The 26,917-nt window shown below is 48.4% G+C and overlaps 1 protein-coding gene across 3 annotated transcripts in view; it reads left to right on the top strand.

Moving 5' to 3' along the window:
* LOC119186509 (uncharacterized) overlaps positions 1–26,917 on the top strand; it is an 80,715-nt gene that overhangs the window by 51,317 nt on the left and 2,481 nt on the right. For 2 of the 3 annotated variants that reach the window (XM_037435066.2, XM_075893290.1), the window contains exons 2-9: positions 16,047–16,133; positions 21,111–21,223; positions 21,609–22,313; positions 24,622–24,682; positions 24,765–24,872; positions 25,225–25,392; positions 25,485–25,581; positions 26,208–26,467. In XM_037435066.2, coding sequence (XP_037290963.1) covers positions 16,047–16,133; positions 21,111–21,223; positions 21,609–22,313; positions 24,622–24,682; positions 24,765–24,872; positions 25,225–25,392; positions 25,485–25,581; positions 26,208–26,467 — 1,599 coding nt within the window. Of the gene's footprint in view, positions 1–10,121; positions 10,332–16,046; positions 16,134–21,110; positions 21,224–21,608; positions 22,314–24,621; positions 24,683–24,764; positions 24,873–25,224; positions 25,393–25,484; positions 25,582–26,207; positions 26,468–26,917 lie in introns of those variants that run through there. The other variant, XM_075893295.1, reaches the window with a different exon arrangement.

The raw sequence follows: 26,917 nt of genomic DNA on the forward strand, positions 1-26,917 counted from the left end.
CATGCGTATAGGCATTTCAAATTGCATTTTGCGTATTTTGAGCGACGTTGGCTCAACGGCATCTCCCGAAACTTGTATATCTTAAACCTCTGGCTCCCGCAGAAAGCAGCGTCACTAATTTTTGCCGACTTGAAACGGCATGTACCCTTGCGGACGTCGTAATGATCTATGACGTCACTGTGACTTTATAGAATTTAAAGGTGGCGTCGCCACCGGCATTTTCTTTTCGTGCGTTTTCTAGCTGTACCTCTTTTCAGCGCAAGCGCGACGTTTTTAGTATTGTGAAAAGTAATTTACTAGTACAAGAAAAGGTCGTCTTGCTCTTCACCGTCCCTTTGAAAAATTCCATGATAAAGTTATTTCACTCACGCAGGACCTTGCGCGGGAGTTGTGTTGCGTAAGTGTCGCTAATCGCACGTCGTTTCATCCCTGTATGATGCTGCGTTGAAGCCAGTGCTTTCCCAAAAACGTCCCGATATCAAGTGTTTGCATTTTGCACGCTTGTTCGGTGTTCTTACCTTGCGAATGTTTACCGTGTAGAGACCGCACGCTCACGCCTTTGCCCTCAGCGCATCTTAATAATAATAATAATAATAATAATAATAATAATAATAATAATAATAATAATAATAATAATAATAATAATAATAATAATAATAATAATAATATCAAAACTCGATGTTCTTTAACCCCATTTCACGAAGCTTTCGATCTAATGAAGAAATTTCGCTTCTTCAGGAAACACGAATTCACGGACCTCAGTGTTATGATGATCAACCCGAATTAATGAGCTAGGTTGGCCCCCAAACCCGATTCAACGAAGTTGTTTTTTCTTTTTTCAGAAATTAGTAAACGAAAAAAAGGCATATTTTTTTCTTTTAAATTTTGACTGAGACGGATGTCGCTTCAAACCTGCGTGCTAAAGCTATCGCACTAAATATTCTAGGCGCCCTGCTTGCGGTACCTTTATTTTAGTTTGCGGAGGCTGCATGCCACGCCCATGCATGCAGTGATGAACTCGGCAGGCGGTACTTACGTTACCGGATGATGGTGCTACGGGTGGTGATGGTCGGTTGGTTTTGTTATTTCATGACACTATAGTCGTCTGATTGCAACTTCCCGGCTTCGCCCGCTCGCACAATCACTCCATTTGTTCTCCCCGTGTCCGCATATCGCTTGCCCCTTCATTGCATGCTTCAGATCCTTCTGGCCTGCATCGCATGGACATGGCGGCCCCTGTGTCCGAGTGACATGGCAGGCTCGATGTCAGGGTCGCCCTCTCATACTTTGCACACGCGCAGCAGTGACAAGAACGATATTCCGGTATCATTTTGTCGTCGTAACGTTACAATTTCAGATTTCGAAAAACTGAAAAAATTTCTCTCTAGAATTTGCGAACTTCTCGGTTGTAAGAAATAATTTAAGCGTTCCAACTACTTCGTACAATCAAGCTTCAACTACAACAGGTAAATAACTATATAAGAAGAGTTCAAGGCTGAATATTTGAGTAATTCGGACCGGTTGGCCACCGTGTGCTGGGGGAAAGGGCGTAAGGACAATAAAAGAAAACATCAAAGCGATGCTACACAAAGAGAAAGGAAACGAAAAAGAAAAAGGAAGGAAAGAGTAATATGACACTGAAAGTTTTCCTGCGTTAGTAGTGCCCCACTTAGCCCGAGGTCGCCTTGTCCTTATGAGCTGCTTATATGTACGGTTGTCTTTGCCAGTGAGTAATCGCTGCAGAACAGGTACTCGGCTCTTAGTGAGGAAACCAACCTTAGCGTAGATACAATGAATGATAATCCGACGAGTATCATTACGGAGTGTGCAGTGGAAGTTGGAGGCAGGGTAGTTAGACAGGACACTGGCAAGCTTTCCCAGGAAACGAAGAACCTAATTAAGAAGCGTCAAATCATGAAAGTGTCAAGTACAACAGACAAAATAGAACTGGCAGAGCTTTCGAAGTTGATTAATCGACGTAAGGTATGCGATGTAAGAAGGTATAACATGGAGAGAATTGAACACGCTCTGAAAAACGGAGGAAGTGTCAAAGCATTGAAGAGGAAACTTGGGATAGGCAAAAGTCGGATGTATGCACTAAGGGACAAAGAAGGCAAAATAACTACCAATATGGATAGGATAGTTAAAATAGCGGAGGAGTTTTACAGAGATCTGTACAGTAGCCGAGACAACCACGACCTTAATACTATAAGAACTAGCAGTAACCCAGATTACACCCCACCAGTAATGATAGAAGTCAGAAAAGCTTTGGAGAGCATGCAAAGGGGCAAAGCTGCTGGTGAGGATCAGGTAACATCAGATCTGCTGAAAGATGGAGGACAGATTGTGTTAGAAAAACTAGCCACCCTGTTTACGAGGTGTCTCCTGACGGGAAGAGTACCAGAGTCTTGGAAAAACGCTAAAATCATCTTAATATATAAGAAAGGAGATGACAAGGACTTAAAGAATTACAGGCCGATCAGCTTGCTCTCTGTAGTATACAAGCTATTTACAAAGGTAATTGCTAACAGAGTAAAGAAAACATTAGAATTCAATCAACCAAAGGAACAAGCAGGATTTCGAACAGGCTACTCAACAATTGACCACATTCATACTATCAATCAGGTAATAGAGAAATGCTCAGAGTATAACCAACCCCTATACATAGCCTTCATAGATTACGAGAAGGCGTTTGATTCAGTAGAAATATCAGCCGTCATGCAAACACTGCGGAATCAGGGCGTAGATGAAGTATATATAAACATTCTGGAAGAAATCTACAGGGGATCAACTGCTACCATAGTGCTTCATAAAGAAAGCAACAGAATACCAATCAAGAAGGGTGTAAGGCAGGGGGACACAATTTCCCCAATGCTATTTACCGCGTGTTTACAGGAGGTTTTCAGAAGCCTAGAATGGGAACAGTTAGGGATAAGAGTCAATGGAGAATACTTTAGTAACCTGCGCTTCGCCGATGACATTGCATTGCTGAGTAACTCGGGGGACGAATTGCAACTCATGATTACGGAGTTGAACAGGGAGAGCAGAAAGGTGGGTCTTAAAATTAATCTGCAGAAAACGAAAGTAATGTACAACAACCTCAGCAAGGAGCAGCGCTTCGAGATAGGTAATAGTGCACTTGAAGTTGTAAAAGACTATGTCTACTTATGATAGGTAATAACCGCAGAGCCGAACCACGAGATTGAAGTAACTAGAAGAATAAGAATGGGGTGGAGCACATTCGGCAAGCACTCTCAAATTATGACAGGTAGATTGCCACTATCCCTCAAGAGGAAGGTATATAACAGCTGTATCTTGCCGGTACTTAGCTACGGAGCAGAAACCTGGAGACTTACAAAGAGGGTTCAGCATAAAATTGAGGACGACGCAGCGAGCAATGGAAAGAAAAATGGTAGGTGTAACCTTAAGAGACAAGAAGAGAGCAGAGTGGATTAGGGAACAAACGGGGGTTAAGGATATCATAGCTGAAATTAAGAAGAAGAAATGGACATGGGCAGGGCATGTAGCGCGTAGACAGGATAACCGCTGGTCATTAAGGGTAACTGACTGGATTCCCAGAGAAGGGAAGCGGGTTAGGGGGAGACAGAAGGTTAGGTGGGCAGATGAGATTAAGAAGTTTGCGGGTATAAATTGGCAGCAGCAAGCACAGGACCGGGTTAACTGGCGGAACATGGGAGAGGCCTTTGTCCTGCAGTGGATGTAGTCAGGCTGATGATGATGATGATGATGATGATGAATCGCTGATTAACAGCCAAGGAGGCGACCGTGCACTCCACACCCCTCCTCCCTCTCTCCGCTGCGTTTTAAGTTCTGGACACTGCAGTCATTGATATGAACTCACGTATGTACCACATTGTGATACACAAGCGATCAGCGATCCGAGGACAGTGGTGTTCAAATTGCACACTGACGCGTCAAGGTTAGCTCCGCCGCTCTTGGAGCGCGCCGCGCAAGAAAGCCCGCTTCTGTGCAGCGCTGCACTGCGCCGTTGACTGACCTCTCCACGAGGTCAGTACTCCCAGGCTTCGCGCAGCCAAAACTCTAGTTATGCAGGTTGGCTCCCTGCCTTAATGCGCAAGTAAATTTTGTAGAAAGGTCACGAAGACCGGCATGTGTGGTGTCGAAAACTTTATATGGCTTCTACCCCCGTGAAACTACTCGCCTATAAGACTCCAGTCAGAATAAAACGAATAGCCATGCGCTATTTGGGACCCTCAGCACTAACAGAACTTAAACACTGGAATATGCACTAAACCGTGCAGCACGATTAAGCTTTTTAAAGAGTACTCACACCAGTCACGCGTAAGCGAAACTTAAATCTCGTGCTAGTCGTGATATAGTCTTTCATTACGCCGGCGTACAGCTCGTCGGTGCCTTTTGTGCAAGCTTTATCACGCATCATGTCGTACTCCCGCCACCATGCCAGCCCCCATCAACCACGGGGCAGCTGCAGATACCCGCGCACCTTTCATTTTTTCTTCTTTTTTTTTTCTAAGGCAACACAAGATTGGAATGACCTTCTTAGTGACGTTATGCACCACTCTAGTCTATAGTATCAACTTCAAAGCAGTGATCGATCATTTTTTTTTGTTCATTTAAAACGACCCACCCCTGATGCCCTTCAATTGGTCCCCTGAGGCAATACAAAAAAACAATTATTAATTAACTAATTAAAATCAGGTTGTATGCGCGTAGTACTCGTGCGTATGCTCCGTTACGCCATCTTTTTAATTTTTTCGCGTCTATTTTTTTTTCACTTATTCAAAAGAATGAATGTACCAAGCAAAAATGCACCAGACTTTGACGAATCCATAAAGCAAATGACCGACCCACAGTACCAGTACCACATTGTACCAGAACTATATCTCCCTTTTCATTTTTATTGCGGAGGAAGATCTTATTCAAGTGATCACGAACAGTACGAAGAAAGCAGTCTTGCTGCTCGCTCGTTCTTATTGCGTTATGTACGATCGCAGAAATGTCGAGGGGCTGTCACCTCCGCCCCAGCAAGCACGCGAAAGTCAAATGTGTTTGGCATCTTGTTTCGCCTTTGTCTTGGTCCAGCTTGAACCAACACATTTTTATTCCACAGTTGACTACTTCGGGAGCAAGCTTGCTTAACAAAATGTACCAGTGAACGCAGTGCTGAAGCTGTGCTAGCCTACGCGAACGACCGCTGACCATGCGATTGATTGATTGATATGTGGGGTTCAACGTCCCAAAACCACCATATGGTTATGAGAGACGCCGTAGTGGAGGGCTCCGGAAATTTCGACCACCTGGGGTTCTTTAACGTGCACCCAAATCTGAGCACACGGGCCTACGACATTTCGCTGACCATGCGAGGGCATCACAAAGTAGGTAGAAGACGAAAGGCGTACAAGCGATAGCCCTGCATGCGAGAGCTGCTAATCGCTCTAAATGCCAGTCAAATATAGTCTCAAAGAGCCTGGGCTAGGGGATGCAATGAAGTAATGTAGGCTTCCTTAAATGTACTCATCTAGTGACTTTTAAGCCTAAATCTTGTGGCGCATGACCCCATTCGTATCGCCACTTAGAAGTCCAAAACTACCAGGGCAAAGCGCCACAGGAAATAATACTTCACGGTCATTCGGTGGTACGCCCTGGGCTCTTGAATTAGCTTAGCTTATGGCAGCGCGCATAAAAAACAAGGACAAAACGGACACAAAGATACGCATACGTATACATCAATCTTTCTTTATGTGTCGGTTTCGTTTTTGTTTCTAATGCGCACCGCTATACGCTATCACGAACAAACTAGTTAACTTACCTGCCTTCTCTTTTCTGGGCAACCAAAGGGCCAACGTGACCCGTGAAGGCGAGTGATTCGTTATAACGAATTGCGGTGCCCCATTTAATCTCGTTAGAGCGGGGTTTTTTTACAATGGTATCGATGTAGAGTATACAGCAGCGGAACAAATGTAGTATCGAAATAAGCAGAGCGAGCACCAGCGTCAAACAGCAAGCACTGAAAGCGTATCGGATTGCTGTATACATTGCAGGCTTGAAATGAGTAAAACCTCGCGCGGGGGATTGTTGCATCTCACATGTGCCATGCTCCGTCACGCTGCATTGCGACACCGACTGGCGCGGCTGCACGCTGGGCGGGCGACAACCACGCGTAGGCTTCCCCGTATAGCCCGCCACGTGCGTGTCACATGCCCGCCGAAGGTAAGGAGAGCCAGTCATTGTTCTCGCAGGTGTGCACGCGGTCACAAAGAGCACGAAGAAAAAAAAAGAAATCTGGATGGTGGACGAGTAATATTGGGAAGGGAATGAGATATGGGAGATCGGGAGAGCCGAACGAGAGAAGGGAAGAAAGGCAAGCTGGTGACGGGGCTTGCACACGAAGCTGCTTGCGGTGTGTTGCAAGAGTTCGAGCTCCCTGGATATCACTTGGAACGTTGCTCACCGTGTTCCTTCCAATCCCGAACTCCTTTCGCATTCGGTTGCGTCTTGACCATTTCGATCGAGCATGAACAAACCAGCCCAACAACGTGTTTCGATAAGTTGTATTTCATTTCGAGGGTGTGAATTCAGCACGTGTCATCGGCAGGAGCCGTCTTGATAGAATGACCACGCTAAACAAGTTCCTAAAAATAAAATAGAAGAAGAAGAAGAAGAAGAAGAAGAAGAAGAAGAAGAAGAAGAAGAAGAAGAAGAAGAAGAAGAAGAAGAAGAAGAAGAAGAAGAAGAAGATATCGTGGTAGACGTGACGCACTGTCATGCCTCTGGGTCTGAAGAATCTCCGCTCATGAGCGGTGTACAAGCCTGCCACGACCCCCTGACTCCAAGTGTTTTTTTTTGTACTTTTATTCATTTTCACCTATCAGAACCCAGATATGGCGATAGCGCTGGCAGAGGCTGCGTATCACGAACTCCGATCCAAGCTTTGATGCTGCGGCCGAGTGATCGGAGGCAGTCAAGGGCCGTCGGGGAAGAGGAGTAGACGATGGATTTAAAGAAAGCTCGCGAAGGACAGAGGCAGGGGCCGCTGCATCGCCCTCCTGCTCTGGCTTGTCTCCCCTCCACCGTAAAGACATTAGCAAAGAAGCCCACCTGGCGACCTGGCACGGGACGCGATCGTGCAAGGACTCTGCTCGGTCGGCAAGCTGCCAGGCGCGGTGGGCACAGACCCCCAGACTCAGCGCGCCGATAGGAGACACCCTCTCCCCCTCGCTGAAGTATCGCAGGGGCTGAAAGACGCTGTCGGGGGGAAAGAAAGGTAGCCTGCTTCACCCTCCCCCTTCAAAACGATCATCGAGCGCCTCTTCTGGCGACGTGCGCGAGGCAGATGGGTGGAAAGGGTGACATCCCCACTCCTACTGTGCCCGCTCGGCAAACCGGCGGTGCACGTAGTCGCGTGACTGGCTCGTGACTGTCGCGTGACCACGAGCGCCTGCTACGAGCCGACACGTCGCAGCCGTGGCACGCTGGTGCGCGCGCTTGCCACGCGCCGGTTGAACTGACGACTCGCTGCAGCGATTTCGCCCAGTCGCGCATGCAGACTTTCGCGTGGTGTGCAGATGTCGAGAGCGTAGGCCTGGTGGTAACAACGATGCATCGAAATGAAGCGGCGTTTCGGTGTAGAAACGGTGCGCTCCGGTTTTTAGCGCTCAAATTTTGGCGGACGTCGCGCGTACAAACGAACGCAAGCAGGGCGCGTCGATTCGATTACGCCTGGTCACACTCAATTTGTACTGTTACGTTTCCGTCAGCGTAGAGAAACATTCTAGTTGGTTTTCTAAAACTCTGCGATTATCCATCTGCTGGCTGATTATTCATCTCTGAAAGAAAGGAGCGACCGCGCTGAGCCTTTTCAACGTTGTCGAAAAATGATTGTTCGGTTGAACGAGTTTCTCATTGAATAAACGTACTTCCAATGTAGTATAGCTGTACTGCTGTTGTCTTTCTTTAGTTTGATTATTTACATATAGTACGTTAGTTATTATTGCTAGCACCAGCGTGGCTGAGTGGTGGAATACTGGGCTGACACCCAGCGGACCCGGCTTCGAGTTATTATTACAGCCGCATTGGAACCATCGCCAACACGGTCTCATTTACTGTTTCAATGGAAGAGTGAGGGAGATATTGATTGATTGATTTGTGGTGTTTAACGTCCCAAAACGACCATATGATTATGAGAGACGCCGTAGTGGAGGGCTCCGAAAATCATAGACAAATTGGGGTTCTTCAACGTGCACCCAAGTATGAGCACACGGGCCTACAACATTTCCGCCTCCGTCGAAAACGCAGCCGCCGCAGCCGGGATTCGGTTCCGCGACCTGCGGGTTAGAAGCCGAGTACCTTAGACACTAGACCACCACGGCGGGGCAGTGAGAGAGATATAACTTGTTTGTTTCGTACCGTGAGTGAGAAGGCAACCGTGTTACTGCATGCATAATTCATAACACGTGTTGGTGGTGCAGTTCGAATTGGAGCCTTCTTTGACTATATCATCGACCATTTTGGATTGCAGAATTTTTTCTTCCTTTTTACCTGTCCCCCCTCTCTTTTTTTTTTCTCGAGCCTGTAGTTGCAGTCTGTCCGCGCTTAAAATAAAGTAAGTTGCCCGTTTGCGCATCACCCTACGCTGCCTTTCGTTTTCTTCGGTCCTTGTCACAAGCGCATTGCAAGGTGACGTCGTACTAACTAGCCCCCGTTGCAACCTGATTAGATCGCAGGTCCGTCGGAGCTCGCGCGCTGTAGAGCAATTAAAGTCGACTACGAAGACGCTCAATTATGTATTCATAAAGTAAGAGGGAATGAAACTGCAGTAGCTCGGAAAGGACTGTTCGCATTCCATCCGAGCAGCGGCGGTCGGTATAAACAGGTCATTGGCACAGTGGGCTCCGCACAGATGTTCAACGTGACCATGGTTCATTTCACTGTCGGATAGCATGCGGACTTGCTGGCGCGAGTCAATTAAACGGAGACGTCGCCGCAGCACCTGGAAACGAGAACATCGGCCTCGCGCACTTTCTGGCCTCCACGGCAGCGCTGGACGCGATCGGCGCAGGTGGCGCTTACCCGATCGAGATGCCCTTCACGGATTCGCGCGCCTCCTCCGGCGATAAAGAATGCTGCGTGTTGTAGCGACGAGGCATTTTATTCGCTACCCAGCGACTCGGAGAAAAACACCTGGGCGACACGGCCACTCCGAGTCGCTAGAGTTTATGCGACAATCAAAAGTTAAGTTTACGAATCACTCATGCACCTCGATTAAAATTGAAGATGCAAGTTCGTTTTCGTGAACGGAGACCCTTCGTGAGCTAAGTTCGCTCATTGTCTGGGTGGACTGCGTAGCAGGCTTTTCGTATATTTCAGCAGCAAGCGCGATAGGAAAAAAAAAAAAAGAGAGACGGAAAAGAGTAGACATAAAATTAAGACTACAAAAACTATGAGAAAGACACCCAGACCGGGCGGAGGGAAAAGGTGCCCAGTCGCCCGGGAGGCGCGCCCGCAGCAAATAAATAAATAAATAAAATAAATAAATAAATAAACAGCGACGAAGCTAAGAAGTGACAAGAAACGGGACGAAGAAAGGTCGCGCAACCTCTGAACCCTGCCGAATGTCGACGGAGGATTTTTTTTTTTCCTTTTTCATGTTTGCATCGCTTACCTACGGCGACGTCCGCAGATCGCGAAGGGGACAAATATACAGACGGAGACAGGAGGAGGAAGCAGACTAGCCCAGGGAGAACCCCGCGACCCCGGACAGAAAGAGCGCGCGCCCGATGCTGTTGCGGCAGGAAAGAAAGCGGTGCAAGAGCCCCGGGCTGGCACAACAGCAGGCTGTGCTTCTCTTTCCGTCGGGCCCCCACGGTGAGCGGGGTGGGGGAGGGGGTGGAACGGGGGTCGCGCACACCGGCGCACCGCCAGGCGCGTGTCTCGCACACCCCGCGCCAGCTGCCGCCGCAACAGATGCGCTCGCGGGGAGCGGTCCCCCCACCGCGCTTTCTCCTGCCGTTGGTGGGGGCCACCCTCCCCCTCTGTGAGGCTACGCCGGTAGGGAGGAGGGGGCAGACGGGATCGGCTCGGATCTTTCGGACCGACAGCCCCGCATTTGCGCCGTCCGTCAGTGCCGGTCACACACACGTCGACTGGTTGTGCCGTTGTGCAAGCGTGTTCGCGGTTTGGCGTCCGTCGGCCGACGTCGCCATGGTCGTGCTCTGTCTGGTCTACTCGCGGCCCGTGCGCCCGGAAAGCAGGCCCAGGAGACTCCGTCACTGTCACTTCGTCGTCTCCGACGAGGAAGACGCCACCGGCAAGGTCGTCGTTCGCACCAGGTCAGTCGTGGACGGGCCTGCACTATAGACGGGCGCGACGCAGCTCCCGTGTTCATTGCTGAGCATTACGAACGAAGCCCGGGCTGCCTGTGCCGGTGGTGAACGGCACCGTAGCATGCTGAAGCGACGTGTTGCTTTCGGCATTGTATTTGCATTTACGCAGATGTCTAGGAGGCGAACGCATCGTTTTCCAGAACAACGGAAGCATGAGTGCAAACAACTTTGACATTATAAAATATCATTCAATAATAGAGGTTTGCGCGCCAAAAGCAGGTCGTAATCGCGAGGTAAGCCGTATAATGAAGCACGCCGGATTAATTTATGCCACCTGGGACGCACTTACGTGTGCATGAATTTATGAACACTCGGATGCTTTGTACCTGGGGCTTTGAAATTACAAAAAAAAACATAATTAAATAAGCCATAAGCATCAGCCGACAATCAGCAAGTTCTCGATTTTCATATTGTGTCATTCGCTTGAGCCTTGGAGTTAGATCATGCGACCGAGTTAACCTTAGAGTATCCACGTGATATGACAGTAACAGGTGGAATACCACCGAGAAAGCGCACCGGAGAGAACTATCATGTTTGCATGCGCTGATAAGATTAGCAGAGTGTTTCTAGGAAACCGAAACTGTCGCCATTCCCGGCGCACGTGGACAACAGCGCCGTACATTGCTATCCGCTAAAAGGATCCCTCATTGTGCAAGGTAGAAGACAGTCAAGCAATACGCAGCACATTCAGTAAAAAGAAACAAAAAAACGAGCTGATAATCGTACTGTGTACGTAAAGCTTCCTGTTTGATTATGGTGGTAATAACAACATAAGACTGGTTAGTCTTCAATGCGCACTTCTACGTATTTTTCGTCAGGTATGATACAAATGTTGTATGATACCACGCAAAAACTGAGCCGACAGACACTTTCGTATGTAGCGAACCGGGGGCACCAGGAAGTATAGAGCTGATGTCCATGGCAGTCCACCGTTGAAGTTCTTTCTTGGAGCTCGGCGCGAAATATGCATGCGTGGTCGCAATTTGCACTTTACCTGTTAGTAAACTGTTATTTGACGGACGTCGCGCACAGGTCGCGAGTCATCGTTTGGAGATTTTAAATGCAACAATATTTGTTCCTTGTTAGAGCAAATGTGTAACATCGTATAATGTACCTGTGTATAATGCCCTAACGAAATTTCCTGCTGCACGACGTGCTTGGATACATGCATGAATGTCTCGCGGTAATCATCACACATAGACACTCTAGACGGGGAGGTTCGAAATTTGTACGCGCGAATTAAACCACTGCAAGCCTCTGTAGGCTTAGGCGGTCGCGGAGTGTCCTCACGCAGCACCTCCTCCGATGTCACTCGGTGCTATATTTAGTCGGCGTCCAAAATTTCCGCAACTCGTCTCGGTCTGGCGCCACACGGATACCTGTCAGAGACACAAGATGAACGGCGCGTTTTTTCAACGCGGAGCGTTTGGCCCGCTGAGCAAAGCGCGAACCTTGACAGGGATATAAGCCAGCGGCAAAATGCTCGGTGTGATGCAGTGACATCGGACGGTTCATTGCTACTCAGGAAGAGGACGCCTACACTTATGACCCTCCGCAGTTTCTTCCGTAATAACCATGGTGACGAAATGCCCTTGCCTAATAGCTAAGTTCGTTGGCTTATATACGCGCAAGATGTTTCTGAAGAAGTCTGCTCAGTATCCCCTTTTTTTTTAACGCTATTTGCTGTTTTACATCTAGTGTGATGATTTGCGAACATGCAAATGTCCCAGGATATGTAACAATATGCATACAAAAGCTCTGGTGCGCACTGATATAGCTGGTCGTCTTCAACGCCGGTAACCAAGGGGGGGCCTGACTTCTCTATATGCGCGTATGTTTGTATCTACGCACGTAAGTGTGTACATACCAAAATGAAATGGAATAAGACGGCGCTCTGAACAGGGCGAAGTCTGTCGTCTGTACTTCATCCTCCTCACCCAAAGCGCTGTTTTATTCTTTTTCGTAATGCACTATCCAGGACAACAGATCGGGCACACTGATGCAGTTTAAAAACGAAACATTTCGAGAAAAGGTGGTGGGTGAAGAGTGGATGATATGGTTGGACGCGTATATACGCCAAAACGTTTGATGCTCTCCGGGAAAGGTGTTGCATTTCACGGCTTTTATACGTTCTACATGGACTTGAACGTGCGAACAGTGAAACACTTCGTTATATCGAGAATTTCATTAAACAGAAGTTCGGTATAGCGGGGTTTACACAACCGCGCAGCTATATCGTGGACGACAGTGGCGAACGCGTTAGGTTGCTCCGCGGAAATTCCCTGTCGTACAGCCTCGTGCTCTATAATAGCGCAGACGCGACACTCAGCGTGCCGGCGGCGCTCTCGCACCCAGGCCCGGCGAGTTGTTTGCCCCGTGGCCCCAGTCGGATTCATCGCTATAGGGTCGACAACCAAGTGTTTGTGTCGTGCGTGATGAACGACTCGGCGGCGTCCGTTGAACAGCGCTCGTTTGCGCCGTCGGGCTAAAAAATGCTCTTGACAGCGAAGCCAACACTTGCGCGTCCGACGCGGACACGTTCGCACGTGTTGCTTGCGCGGAGAACTTCGAGGGTCGTGTCTAATACATGTGCCGCTTTTCCTGCTCAAACTGTTAAAACGAAATCGGGGGCACTGAGCAACACCACTGCGTGCGCCAGGGAATACACTCTCGTTGGACCAATGAAACCGCTCACCTGTATCACTGCAACGTACCACGTGATACGTTTGTGACACGAACCCAGAAAGATCGGCGTTTTCTGCACCGCGAGCGATGTGGCTTGCATCACTTCCCAGCCCGCAGTGTCCCCGATCACGACCCAACTCCCAGCCAATTTTTTTATGACATTCCTTGTAAACATGTAATCTTGGCAAGTGCAACCCAAAAAAGTTGACTTTGACCGAACTTGACTGGGTTTTGTTCCGAAGTTTGTATAATGTAGTGACTTCCGACGCCCTGAAACAGCCGCGTTCGCCGTCTGACGACTGGCAGCTCTTCGCCAGTGTAAGTAGGCGAATCCAGGATCGCGTAAGAAAAAGTTACCGCAGGAGCCGTCGGAAACGCAAAACCAAACAAAAGCGGCACAGCAGCCTCGATCGAGCTAGAGAAATGTGCAATAAACGCCACTTGGCCGCTCACCCAATGGGGGTAAAATGGAGCGCCCGATGAGCGCGCTGTTGCCGGGTGGCGCCACGGTGGGTACCCCAGGTGACGTCAGTGCGGGGCAACGCCTCGCCTCCTCGTCGTTTCGTGGGCGGCTTGCTTATTGTTGTCCCATTACGGGAATTTGCCGATCGCAGTGCGGCCGTTACTTGGGCCTCCTAATCGTTCACCATAATGTGCTCGTCCGTTTTCCGAGTGACCCGAGGCCGCGCGTGCGTCTAAACTTGTACGCAGCGCGTGTGTTAAAGGAAGCGACCAAACACCTTATCTTAGCCGCCTCATGGAGCATTTAATCAGTCCGGGGAATCGAAACCGTTGCTATTGTGGAACATCAGATGGTCGCTGGAGCGCGATAAGTCTGCCATGCACGCCCGCACACGCGTATACTGCAGTTCCGTTCGTGTGCACTGGTTGTACTTTTGTGCGTATTTTAGATTCGCTTTTTGAGGAATATCTTTTTGTAGCGAGTTGTCGTGGATGCATTTGCGGTGTTCTTGACGTTCAAATTCGTTGCGCAGTAGGTGCGCCCAGGGTTCCCATTTAGTGGAGGGGGCGATTCGTTTCAGCCCCCCTCCTTTACATTGGACTGCCTTTCGTCCCCCACTTTAGGGAAGCAAAGGCGGGAGGCTTTTGAAAAGCAATATTTGAGGCCTTCGGTCGCCGTTAAGGTCAAAACCTGCGTGACCATAACCCTGGTTCTTGAAAAGATGACAAGGACAGACCCGACTGGGTAAAGGCACGGAGCAGACTTTGCACCCCCTATTAGGTTGAGTGGAAGGGGAGGCACCCTCCTGACACCTATCGACCCTTGCTCCTATGGCTTTGCTCGTTAGTTTTAAGCATAGCAACAAATTTAATAAAAAAATTGGATGCACAAAGTAACGAGTACGAGAAAAGACGAGGCTCGTTTGCACCATGGATCAGCTATTATAGCCCAAGAACGCGTTTTTCTCAACAGAAACATTCCTTTTTTTTTCAATTTTGGACTTCAGCGCCTTTCGCCCCTATTCGACATAGTATTTGTCGAAGAGCCGTAAGGTACCAGCCCCCGCGGATTAGCATCGCGCAGACAAAGTTGGACACGTGCCTAGCGAGCAGCCGCCGTCGGCAGGTGACGGCCCAAGGCCTTTTCTTTTTTAATGAAACGCTTTGGCCAAGGCCACGGGATGGACTGTGGGTGTTTGGCGTTGCGCAGAACATCCAAAGGCCACGAACAATCACCAATCGCGTTCGGTGTAGTGCAGCTAACCGTAGCAAAGTGCGAGCTACACATACAGTGCAAATTTCTACTGCTTCGCCGATATCCTCATGACCACCTATTTATCGCGAATAATTTTAGGTAAAAGCCTTACATGCCTCATTAAACGAGAAAATTGGCTGTCGTCGGCGTGAACACGAATGAGGAGAAAAAAAATCGCATGATGACGTCATTATGTGAGATAATCACGGCTTCTCAGATCACCAAAATTTGGCGTCATCACGACGTCACGTAACGTGATGGCACGTGATGACGTCGGCACATGACATCATTGCTTGGTCAAAGGTGGGCTGATCACGGAGGCCATGCAACACCGAGAGATGTGCAGAAATCTCGCAACGCCTTTGATCCCAGAGCAGTGCAGCGCAACCGCTTTATGTGCAGAAAGCGTTCGGATGGAGGTAGGGATGGAGGTAGTAATTTGACTAATAATAAACAGAACAATGGCGTGGCCAAGAGGAAGGGGAGGCGGTTCAAATTTCTCCTGAACTTTTCCGATCCGCGTTTTCCAGGATGCCATGGCGCATGCGCCCTTCCCCTAGCGGAAATGTCGCGAAACGCTTCCTGGTCTCCGAGGCTTTCGCTCTAGCTATACCACTTCTCCCGACCCCTACCAAAACTCTATACCGAAACACCAGAGGGCAGCACAGAAAAATGGAAAAGGATGATTTTGCTTGCGTACGTATACACGCACACGTACAAACGTATGCTCGAACGTACATAAAGTGTGGTTGAACCCCCCCCCCCCCCCCCTACCGAAAAAAAAAGCTTTTTGAAAAAGATGGTGGCTTTTGCATTCCCGCCGTCGTACGCGAATGCATAATGAGCCCCGTGAGTTTCTACGGCTCGCGGCGTTGCCACGCAATCAGCGTGAGACAACATGTGGTGTGGCTGTTGATATAAGCACATTCATGCTTTGTTGTGTGTCTTCCCGATGCCGTGGTTTGGGATAATTTTAAGGGATAAAAACAAAGAAAAAACCTGTTCCATCTGCAAAATATATACTCTCGCGGCTTATTGCGCGAGTTTTAAGATCTTATACCGATTAAGATTTGGTGCAGCAAGAGAGTCGCGACGTTTACTTTATGCGCGATTTCTTTGCTCGCACGGTGAACCCTTTCGATTGACCAGCATGTTTAGGGGGTCTTCAATAAATGCGATTATTTTGTTCGAACGAATAGTTGTTATGTATACGCGTGACTAAACTGAACTGAAATACTTTTTTTTTTTCGTGTGCGCAGGTTGACCCGCACGCTTTCGACGCCCAAGCGCTGCTCCACATGCAACAAGATGGTGTACTTCACGGGCATCCGCTGCAAACAGTGCGGGTGAGTACATTAGTATTGCGCTTTGATTACATCCCGTGCACCGGTATATGGTGTTATCTTCACGGCCTTTGCGGCGCCTGCATAAAAGCGTCACTATGGACACGCCGTGGCACATATTTTATTAGGCCGAAAATTTTTAGATGCCTGATCACTGCACAAAATTGACCGTCGGCGGCGACCCGCGACGTCAACTCGAGTGATTCAACATATCATCACCGTGTGAGACGTCACGTATCACCGAAAATTTGTGACGTCATTATGCCATCACAAGCGTGGCGTCACATGCTGACGTCATCGCATTACACCGTCTGTTGGTCAAAGGTGGAGCCGATCACGGAGGGCATGCAAAAACCATGTGACGCGCAGAAAACTGTGACGTGCAGGCGGAAGGGCTAACGATGAATACACCCGAAAAAAAAAGGCACCGAAACAGCACGCGTGGTCCTAAACATCCGCTCAAAAAAAAGATTCACCCTCGGTTTGACCCGCAAGTGTGTTCGTCCACGTGTTGAGAACCGAATTGACCATCTGCTGTTTATGAGAACGACAGTCGGGTTTGCTTCGCGCTTGCGTACATCTAGGTCGTTATTATTTATTACGCCGATGGATGACATTCAATCAGAACGAGGAGTCGGACGCACGAGCCGCCGCGAAAATAAAAGGATGAATTAGCGAGCGAGCACCGGCCATCGCGTTGTCTCTTGACCTTTTGCTTCTGTCACAGGCAGCTGCAAAAAGCGTGCCCCCCCCCCCCCCCCCCCATCTGCCCGTTTTCACTCTCGTGGTTAACGCAGCCTCTACACCTGTGAACAATCTCCGCACGCAAAACAGATATGCCAAAACACTATTGACATTAGCGGGGGAAGAGACATATGATCCTTAGCAAAACGCGAGAACTCTATAGTCTGACGCCAGGCGCAACCGGTGCGAAATGCGACACGCTGCATTTCGCGCCGATGCATTAGCCAGACAACACTGCGTCTCCCTCTCTCGTGACGGACGGACGCTGAACGCGCTGAAACGCGCATGCGCCACAGCAACGCAGCGCGATGCGCACGCGCGAGTATATGGCAGGACCGGCACCTGGCGTGGATAAGGTCCCTATATATAGATAGAGGGACTTTAGGCGTGGCAACACCGGCGTGACGCGACGAAATAAACGCCGGCGAGCACGCGCACCGCGTCACGTCGAAATATATTGGCGCCTTGACTGTTGCTGTGGCATTTACTCATGTTCTCACATGACACGCATCTCATGATTATCATGTTTGCACCAGTCACATACCTTCGTCATCCATTGACGTCACGTAATACCAAATTTAGGTAAAGCTAGCGAAACGGCCTCGAGCACATCATGAGTGTGGCATGTAGTCATGTTGTTGCATGACACGCACGTCGTGATTATCATGTTTGGATGTGTCATTAACCTATGTCATCCGTTCGCTTCGCGTAATACCGAGTTTGGTACATGTGAAGCTATCGAAACGGCCGCGAGCGCACCATGAGCGTAGAATGTAGTCATGTTGTTAAATGACACGCATGTCATGATTTTCATAAAGTCTGTCGCTTGTGTTCGCCATGCAATCATGTCATACCATACCAGTTTTGAACATCCCATGTGAACGGAACCACCGCAAGAGCTGCAAGACCATGATGTAAATCATGACATTCATGAAATCCCTGTGATGATTTCCAAGTTACGACTAGTCAGATATGTTCTTCATATGGTCATGTTATGTCATACCAAGTTTGGTATTGATACGATCATCGAAACGGCCAGGAGAGCTAAAAGTCGTAGACAGACAGATAGATAGATAGATAGATAGATAGATAGATAGATAGATAGATAGATAGATAGATAGATAGATACGCTCAAGGTCGCCGAAGTTTCGCTAGGAAATGCTTCGCATATAAAATAATAATAATAATAATAATAATAATAATAATAATAATAATAATAATAATAATAATAATAATAATAATAATGTCTGGAGATTTACGTCCAATTTATATATGACCTCTAGACGGAGCATATATATGGCATCAGAAATAAGGAACGCGCAAGAAACGCCAAGCGCATGTGGTAAGTATATACGGCACATGTCGTGAAGCGGAGAATGCGAAGGAGCGTTCGCTAAATTCAAAAGGGTGGACAGGCATTTTCGACCATGTGGAGGGCGTGTGTTCGGCTGCGGCTCCAAATTATGCATCACCTCTTTGTTGTGTGCTAACTAATATTATACCGGTCGTCCACTTCCACATGGTGGGATGACTCACAATTTTTCATAACCATGGTCACTCCCCCACAGTGGGTTTGGGCGTTGTTTTAGCCAGTAACCACAACAATAAAATTCCACCACGTTTTAAAAGACCACTCAATTCTTGGCCAATTCCCCAGAGTGGTTGTGAACCACCAGAGAAGGTAAACAAGAACCTGAATTCTACCGGGGGTCGCACGCTGAGGTGCGCCGAATTTACAGCGAAAGGTGTATGGCTAGGAGAACGAAAATCCGTTCGGCAGCGGTGTCATGAGTGGTCTCCATTGAATGTGTTGTCAGTTACGTCATTCCCGAGCGCGCGCACCATTGGCTGCGTTGTGAGTGACGTCGTCGCAGCCGTGGCGCCGAGCCCTTCCCGCCGATGTTGCTCGCGATGTCAGATGCTTGCAACAACGCCGAGTTGCGGTGTCAATGTCTGTGACCGCCTGTGGTCCGAGAACAACCACTGTGATGGACGCATTTAACCGCTCATCACATTCCTACGCGACCATGATCATGCGAGACGCAATGTGCGGCATGTGAAATGAACTCTGTGGTAAACCCGAGCCAAAGGTGTCAATACTCGGCGACTTTTCTTGGCACTGAAGTGAACGCTACGGAGGCGTAGCTTCCGCACGTGTAGCACTACGCGAAGTAGTCCGTTTTGGCACGCTGTGGAAAGTGAAGGGGGTGCACCATCTGCGTTTCATGTAGACACAGACGCCGCTTAGCGTTCGATGTGCACGTAAAAAGGCGGGACATTTTTCACACATTCAGAAGCGCGAAGTCACAACCGATAAATTAAAAGAAATACGAATATCTGACAGGTGTGAGCTGTGTCCTGTCTCAAATATCTTCACGTAGACAATACGGGCGCTACTTTGGAACTACCTTCACTGGCGGTAGGATGCATGTGATTTGGTTCCGTGTCTTACCCTTCAGTGCCAAGAAAAGTTGTCGCCGAGTATAATCTCGTTGAGAAGCACGAACATGTAACGCTTCTGTACCACGTCGGGTCGAACCCGCTGCTGAACGCCCAAGGCCGCATGTTTCAGCTTTCGCTGGTTAACTATTAGTGCGGAGTGCTTGGGCGGTGATTTTCTGCACTTTTTGCTGATTAGTTTGAGCCACGCCGTAATATTTGGGGTTATACGTCCCAAAGCCGCGATATGATACGCCGTAGTGGGTAGGCTCCGGAAATTTTAACCATGTGGTGTTCTTTAACGTGCCCTCAGGCACCTTCGCCACCGTGTGCGTTCTGTGATGAACTGGAAACAATAGACCATTTCTTTTTGACCTGCAGGTGGTTTAACACATTACGAAAAACCCTATTAGAAATACCTTTACGTGGTATTGGTATGGACTTATCTCTGCCTGTCATTTTGTCTTTTGGAGCTTCCATTTCTGGTTTCTCTAATGCGACAGTATGCGCGGCCGTCCGGGACTATATTGATGCAACTAATAGGTTGACTAATTAACCAGTTTCATTATCCTAACAGGTTCACATAATTATACACGTATAAAATCTGATTATTGCTCTATTCTGAGAATAAATTCGTTTACGTAAATATTTTATGCATTACATTTAGCACCACACTTTCCTTGGCTATCGGTAATCTTTCTGTTAAACCTCCATCATTCCAAATATGAACAGTAAATTTTAAAACCACTCGATTCTTGGCCAATCCCCCACAGTGGGTATGCGCCACTAACAATAGGAAAACAACAACAACAACAATAACGTGCCCTGACATCGCCCCAGTACAGGACCTCAACCATTTCACCACCATCGAAATGCGACCTCCGCTGCAGGGGTCGAACCTGCGACCTTCGCGTCAGCAGCCGAGCACCGTAACTACAGCTCCACCGCAGCGGAGAGGGCCATATATGCATTTCGAGGAAAAGCGAATCGCACTGCAGGCTGATGACCCCCGTAACTTTGTCGACGAAGTGCAGTCAATGCGTGCAGGTTTGCAAATGCGTCAGCGATTTTGCGTGGATAGCAACTGGGCATAAATTCGCCAAACAACGTAGGTAGAAACCTGTCGAGACAACCGTCACAGCAGAGGTCGCCGAAGCTCCACTACGCATTTCGTAAAAAGGTTAAAGTGTACTTATCACAGCTAGGCTGTCAATTTGGCAAAAAAAAAAAACAAAAAAAAAAACACGTAGAGTCGCCAACAAGAATCGAAGTTAAATTGCTCGTTCAGCTACAATGATGGAGTCTTTTAAACGAGGCGAATCCCATCAGTGTTTCAGACGTCACCACGGTGATTGAATGCGATCAGTGCCACGAGCGGAGGAAAGAGTGAAAATATAAACGAGATCTCGAAAAGAAACGAAACGAAAAAGCCTCGGACTTTTCAAGCTAACACACATCATTAAGACAGCTTTTGTCAGAATCGAGAAACGGGCAAGGTACGAGAACGGTAGTGTGGACAAACAAAGGGATCGTCTTTTAGGAAGCGATAAAAAGGGGAGAATCCAATTGGAAGAACTAGGCGAGGCGTCTGCAGGCTTCAGCGAGGGGGGCCCCACTGCGCCGAACAGCTGCTGGCTCCGAGCGCGTTCCCGACCCAAGCTGTTGGGCGTCGCTGGGGCGCCGTCGGGGCGAGGGCAACGCGGGCTCTTTCAGTGGGCTTCGGTTCGCGCGTCCCTCCGGTAGCGCGAGCAGCTGCGGCTTCGGTGGCGGCTGACCGCGAGCCATGGCTCCTTGCAGGGCGCTGTCGCACGAATCGTGCGCCAACCACAGCCCCCACTGGTGCTCCCCGGCCACCGTCGTCGACCTGGGACGCCGCAGCGGCGCGGGAAACCACCAAACCCTGGATGCCGGTGAGCGTGCAATCTATCAACTGGACTGATTAATGCACTAATGCATGATGTGTATTGCCTGCACGCATAAGGCCCGACGTGCGACGTCCTGTCAGCCTTCAGCCACGAGAGCCACAAGCTCTATGCATGCTGATATTTGGCAGGAAAAAAAAAAAGGATCATGTTTTTCGGAAGTGAATCCTGTGTGGAGCTGAGCTGCACGTTTCTCGAGAGAAACTTTTTTTTTTTCTTTCGCGACACGGCCAGCCAACACGACCTTGAGAACCGTGTGGATGGCTGATCGTGACGTCATTTCTAGATGTGCTGCGAGTGTTCAGAAGAATGTGTTCGGATCGCGAACGTAGCCGGTTCAAGCCCGCACTAAAACGCTGTTCCGCACGTGCAGCCGAAGACCGCTGCGGGGAGCAGGAGTGGCGCTTTTCGAGCGTGGGCCACGAGGTGCTCACCGTGAGCCCGCTGATGGACCAGCCTTTCCTGTTCAGCAGTACCGGCGACCACGGCACTTCGGCGTCGGCTAGCCAGCTACAGCCGGCTCTGCCGGCGCCGCCGCCACCACCTCGGTCTCCGACGCTGGCGGTGACGGGACTGCTGAAGGTGGTCCACTGGCTCTCCCAGAGGCGCAAATCTGCGCGTCCCGACGCCGTCAAGCAGCTGGGCCGCTCGCGGCTGGCCGACGAGCGGCTGGCGCGCAAGAAGCTCAAGGTGCTGAGCTCACACCAGCCGGCCGCGGCCACGCCGCCTTGCACGTGCCACACGCGCAAGGCTTCGTTCGCTGCCGGCATCCTGTCGCCCAACGGCAGCCTCTCGTCGAGCGGCTACATCTCGTCGTCGGCCTCGTCGGCCGTGCAGACGCCATCAGACACCGAGCTCGACTGCCGAGGCGCCCGGGCGCACGAACCCTGCCGGCTGCATCCGACGCGCGGTGCTGGCCTGGTGCGCCAGAACGCGGTGATCAGCGAGCACGGCCGCTCGGGCCGCCAGTGGCTGGCCAACAAGGCGCGCACACTCAGCCTGGAGACCAAGGCCAATGACGTCGAAAAGCTCTGCGCTACGTGGCCTCCTCTGGGAAGGTCAGCTGGAAATCCAGCAGGTGAGCTCCGCTCGGACGTTAAGCATTGCTGCATGCACCGTGTGTCCGAACATCAAACATACCCTGGTGGCTTTCAAAATGGTCGAGTGGCGGGTTTGCACACAATGATACCCAGTCGAAGCCTACACAACGGCCAGGTAACCGTGATTCGTGCAAATGCCATCAAACACTCGATGCATTTATTTGTGCAAGGTAGCCAATGACACTTGAGTTTCCTCATTTCAGTGGTCATCCTTGAAGGTGTGTACAGTGTCAATTTTTACGAAAGGAAACACGGGAGCGCGTGGGCTCCACGCTCCGGGGGTAGAGTTACTGTATATACTAATGGTGTCATCGATTGGCAGATTCGGAGTGGTCAACAAACTCTGCGCCGAAACACTCCACCCTGGTGGAAGGCAACAAAAGGGAATCTACGAATGGAACACATGCGCTCCCTGTGGAGCAAATGGCAGGGTCAGGATGGAACGCGATGCGCGCGTATCTCTTCTTGCATGAGTGGGCACGCTGGCAGAATGACGCTACGCTAGCAAAACACAAGCTCCGACACGAGGCTATGGTCTGGCCACCATAGCGAGGCGCAACTTACGTGATCGGCGTCCGTTGGCGCGCCCAATGTTGGCACCGTTTCAAGACACAGCCAAGGGGCACCAGCCAAGGGGCACGAAACCAGCCAAGGGGCACGATTGCAACTTCTTCCCCCTTCCAAGGCGATTGCCGGCATCTTGCGTTATCGATATCACCAATGACTGCTTGTTTTGTTCGCCGCGAGATGACGCCATAAGAGGCCGTGCTTGCTGTCGTTTGCGCTTGAATGCCCTGCCAGCAGCCCCCGAAGCGTGCAGGCCACGCGCTCCTGTGTTCCCTTTCATAAAAATTGACACTGTACATTACTAGAATATCACTCGGCTAAATTGTTCCGCATTAGACATATCATGGTAAACACTGATGCTCAGTTGGTATGTTCTAGAACATCCTCACGGCCGAGAGTTGTGTACATGATTGGAGAACTGATAAATACTGCTTGAAGGTTTTCATGCAATTGATAAGTTCTAAATTGTCTAGTCTGAAGTGAACGACAGTATGGAATATAAGGGCAGAGTGAGCATGACAACACGAGCGCAACTGTCGTGTCGAATAGTTTCATGGGCTACTTTTGAACGGTATAAGCTCCCAGTGCGTTTGTAAATACAAACATGTCACAAACTCATCATGCAAGAAAGTAAGGAGTACAAACACTGACATTAGCAAAAAGCAAGCAACACAAATGCAGACTACCAACTGAAAAAAGTTTCACCATGGCAAAAAAAAAGTAGATACTAAACTTATCTGAGCATGGTAAGGAATGCAGGGCACATGTAAAACGTGTGTCATGCACACTAATTATTTGGGTCTCTGCAAAAGATAACTGTTTAAACTACTTGTTTCTTGATGCAGTATAATTGAAAGCTGTCTCAAATATTCAACTCCGCTAAAGTTAATATGCCAAGCCTCAATAATAAGACTTATTTCAGCATGATATCTATTTCTCACTTTCTTCACCCTGGATGATAGATAAGGAATGGCTGCATGGGAATCCAGAAGAAGGATCATGGAGGTAGCTGCCCCCCCCCCCCCCCCCCTTTGGAATTTCAGACTTTTTTTGTGTAGTAGCAGTAAGCTTCTTTCAGCTGGATTAGCTGTGTAGCTCATGTCCTGCAAATCCGTGTGAAACAGCCTTGAGGATTGCCAGTCGACCATGCATGTTATGCAATATTCACGAATCTTGCCAGTAATGTCACAGCAGTGAAAGAAAGGCAGCTTGTGCTGAATGCCTTGCCCCTCCACTTCCTACATCTGGATGCTGCCTTCTGCAAATGCAATGTTCTGTTGATAGGCTAAAATGAATGTATTAGTGCTACCTATTGCTCCCATCTTCTTATTGTTTCCTCTAACACTCTGTGAGTTTTGAATCTCCTCTTTTGTTTCAGTGTTTGCACGTGTTACCTTCTTTCAACATGAAAGTCTATAAACGTGCTTAACGTTGCTGTTTTATGAACTAAAAGGCTATGCACTTATGTTGAGCATGGGGGCAACAGCCAGAATCATTTTTCCTCCCAAGCTTTTTTTGACATTCTAAAACCGAGGCTTAGTAATTACTGCATTAAAGAGGGCTAGTGTCCCCTGCAATGTCCAAAAATGATAAAATAATCCCCCTCTATTGCTGGATCCTGTTAAGCCATCTTTGCAAATGTGCGGTTTGTCTACAGTGCATTTTTCTCATTATTTCATCAATCCTTTGACTAAACTGTCCCATTTATTCTGTGTGCAGAGAACTTTCTTGAAGAACCCGAGTCTGGCATTGAAGAGAGCGAGCAGGAAGACAAATCAAAGTGAGTTTCAGGAATCCATTGCTGTCAGGAAGACATGGCCACATAACTTGTTTACACGTCCTGCCTTCACTTATTTTTACAGAAGCCAGAGCACCAACATCAAGGACACTTTAGGTGAATGGTGTGTGCCGTACAAGGACGTGGAGTTTAAGGAAAGACTACGACAAGGCAGGGATACAGATGTGTACAGGTATAATATTTCTGGCTGTGTTTGCAATGAACTGTAAAAATACAGAGCTTGGCAACATAAATTGTCCTTACGTTTGACACAGTTATGCTTTGACACAGTTATGCTATAAATTAAACTTATTGTGTGTGTGTGTATGGTGTATATATTGAGCTTGTACTCTTTGCATCTTGTGTAATATTACGGTACTTATAACATTCCAAATATTGTTTGCATGCTTTGTGCACATTGGTGCCTGTAGCCAATATTTTTCTGCAAATAGATGCTGGTAGTTGCTTCTAGTTGGCAGAGAGAACAGTTGACAGAGAAGCTGTAAAATGAGGATAATAACTGTAACGATTGGGAATCATTACAGGGGACGATGGCATGGTGAAGTTCTCATCTATACCTTTCGACACACTAAAGAGCAAGATGTGACGAAATTTTGGGATGAAGTTGGCAAACTCAGCATGATCCGCCATGAAAATATCGCTCTTTTCATGGGCGCATGTGCAGAACCTCCACAGTATGCTATCATCACCAGGTAAGAAATGTGCTTTTGGCACTCTGCAGACATGAACTGTTAAGCTCCCTTCATCATGGCCGGTGAGATGTAATCATTGCAAATGTTTACAGCATGAAGAAAGGCCCATCACTGTTTGAGCATATCCACATCAAGAAGCACCACCTCTCATTCCATACCAAGGTCAATATTGCGAGACAGATTGTGCAGGTAAACAGATTTACTTATGTTTTATTGTCTTCAAAATAGCTTCAACTCACACAAATCACTGGCTTTGGCATGCAATGAAATGGCAGTTTGTGACATGCCAGTACCGTAGATTTCACTGCTGTTGCTTAGTGGCCATAGCGTTCTGTTGCTGCTCATGAAGATACCAATTGAATACCTTCCTGTAATGGTGGCTTTATGGGGGAGGCAGGAGTGCTTGTAACGCTGCTGTGCTTATATCCAGATGCAAAGTGAAAAGCCCCAGATGGTCTAAATTAATTTATCAGTCTGTGGCAATTGCTTCAAAAAAATTTTGTGCTTTGCTTTCCTTGGTTTGTCCTGCCCATGTGCGAGAAAAGTAGCATGCTTAGATCCCGTGAAAGAGTTGTACTTTACTATTGCAGTCATTAACAGAAACGCGGTATCCAAGTTTAGTCAGTTGACAATCTTGGGTTGAAAAGTGGCTTGGATTTGAACTTGTGAGCTCATACTCACCAGCAAAACACCTTAGCCATTGAGCAACCATGGCATGTAGTGTGAAACAATTGTTATGATTGCTGTCCTGAAGGTGGTTGAGAAAAGTTTTGGTGTGGCTAGTGTCTCAGCTCTGTATTTCATTGTTCTTGCAGGGCATGGGCTACTTGCATGCCAAAGGCATTGTGCACAAGAGCCTCACCTCTAAGAATGTTGTATTGGAGAGTAGAGTCAAGCTGTGCCTCATGGATCAAGGTCTCGCGGAGAGGGTACACGACCCATCCGATCGTGGTTGCCTTGCACGGGGTCATCTCACCTACCTGGCTCCTGAATTGATGCGCCAACTCAGGGTGGAGCCACCAAATGTTTTCTCAGACTGTGAACCATCTCAAGAGTCAGACCTTTATGCCTTTGGGTAAGTCAATACTTCTAGCCCAAGAAAACGGTTTTTGATTCCAGCCAGCTGTGTCACACAGGAATTGGAACCTCGGAAACCCTACTGTTATTTCTAGTCTAGCATGGCCCTTAGAAATCCATAAAGTGACGATTGCAATGTCATAGAATGCAGGATATTAAAGAAACAACTAAAATAGGGATGCATCTTGAGTCTTGCATGGTTCGTACGTGTTATATTTCATAATGTCAAACTTGCGCATAGCTGTGCTTTCTGTAGTGTTATTAATCACAAGAAGAGAACTATAAGCTGTATTGCACTCTGCAAGCAAATACTTACTATGTGCTGCTTACAACTTATCTTTTTTTTTTCTCTGTTGAATTTTTACAAGGTGTTTAGTTGTTTTTTTTGCAGACTTGCTGTAAGTATAGAGAAATGCTAAATCTGCTGAGCTTGTGTGGCGAATGCTTT

Source organism: Rhipicephalus microplus, chromosome 1, assembly GCF_043290135.1.
Source record: "Rhipicephalus microplus isolate Deutch F79 chromosome 1, USDA_Rmic, whole genome shotgun sequence".
Taxonomy (NCBI): domain Eukaryota; kingdom Metazoa; phylum Arthropoda; class Arachnida; order Ixodida; family Ixodidae; genus Rhipicephalus; species Rhipicephalus microplus.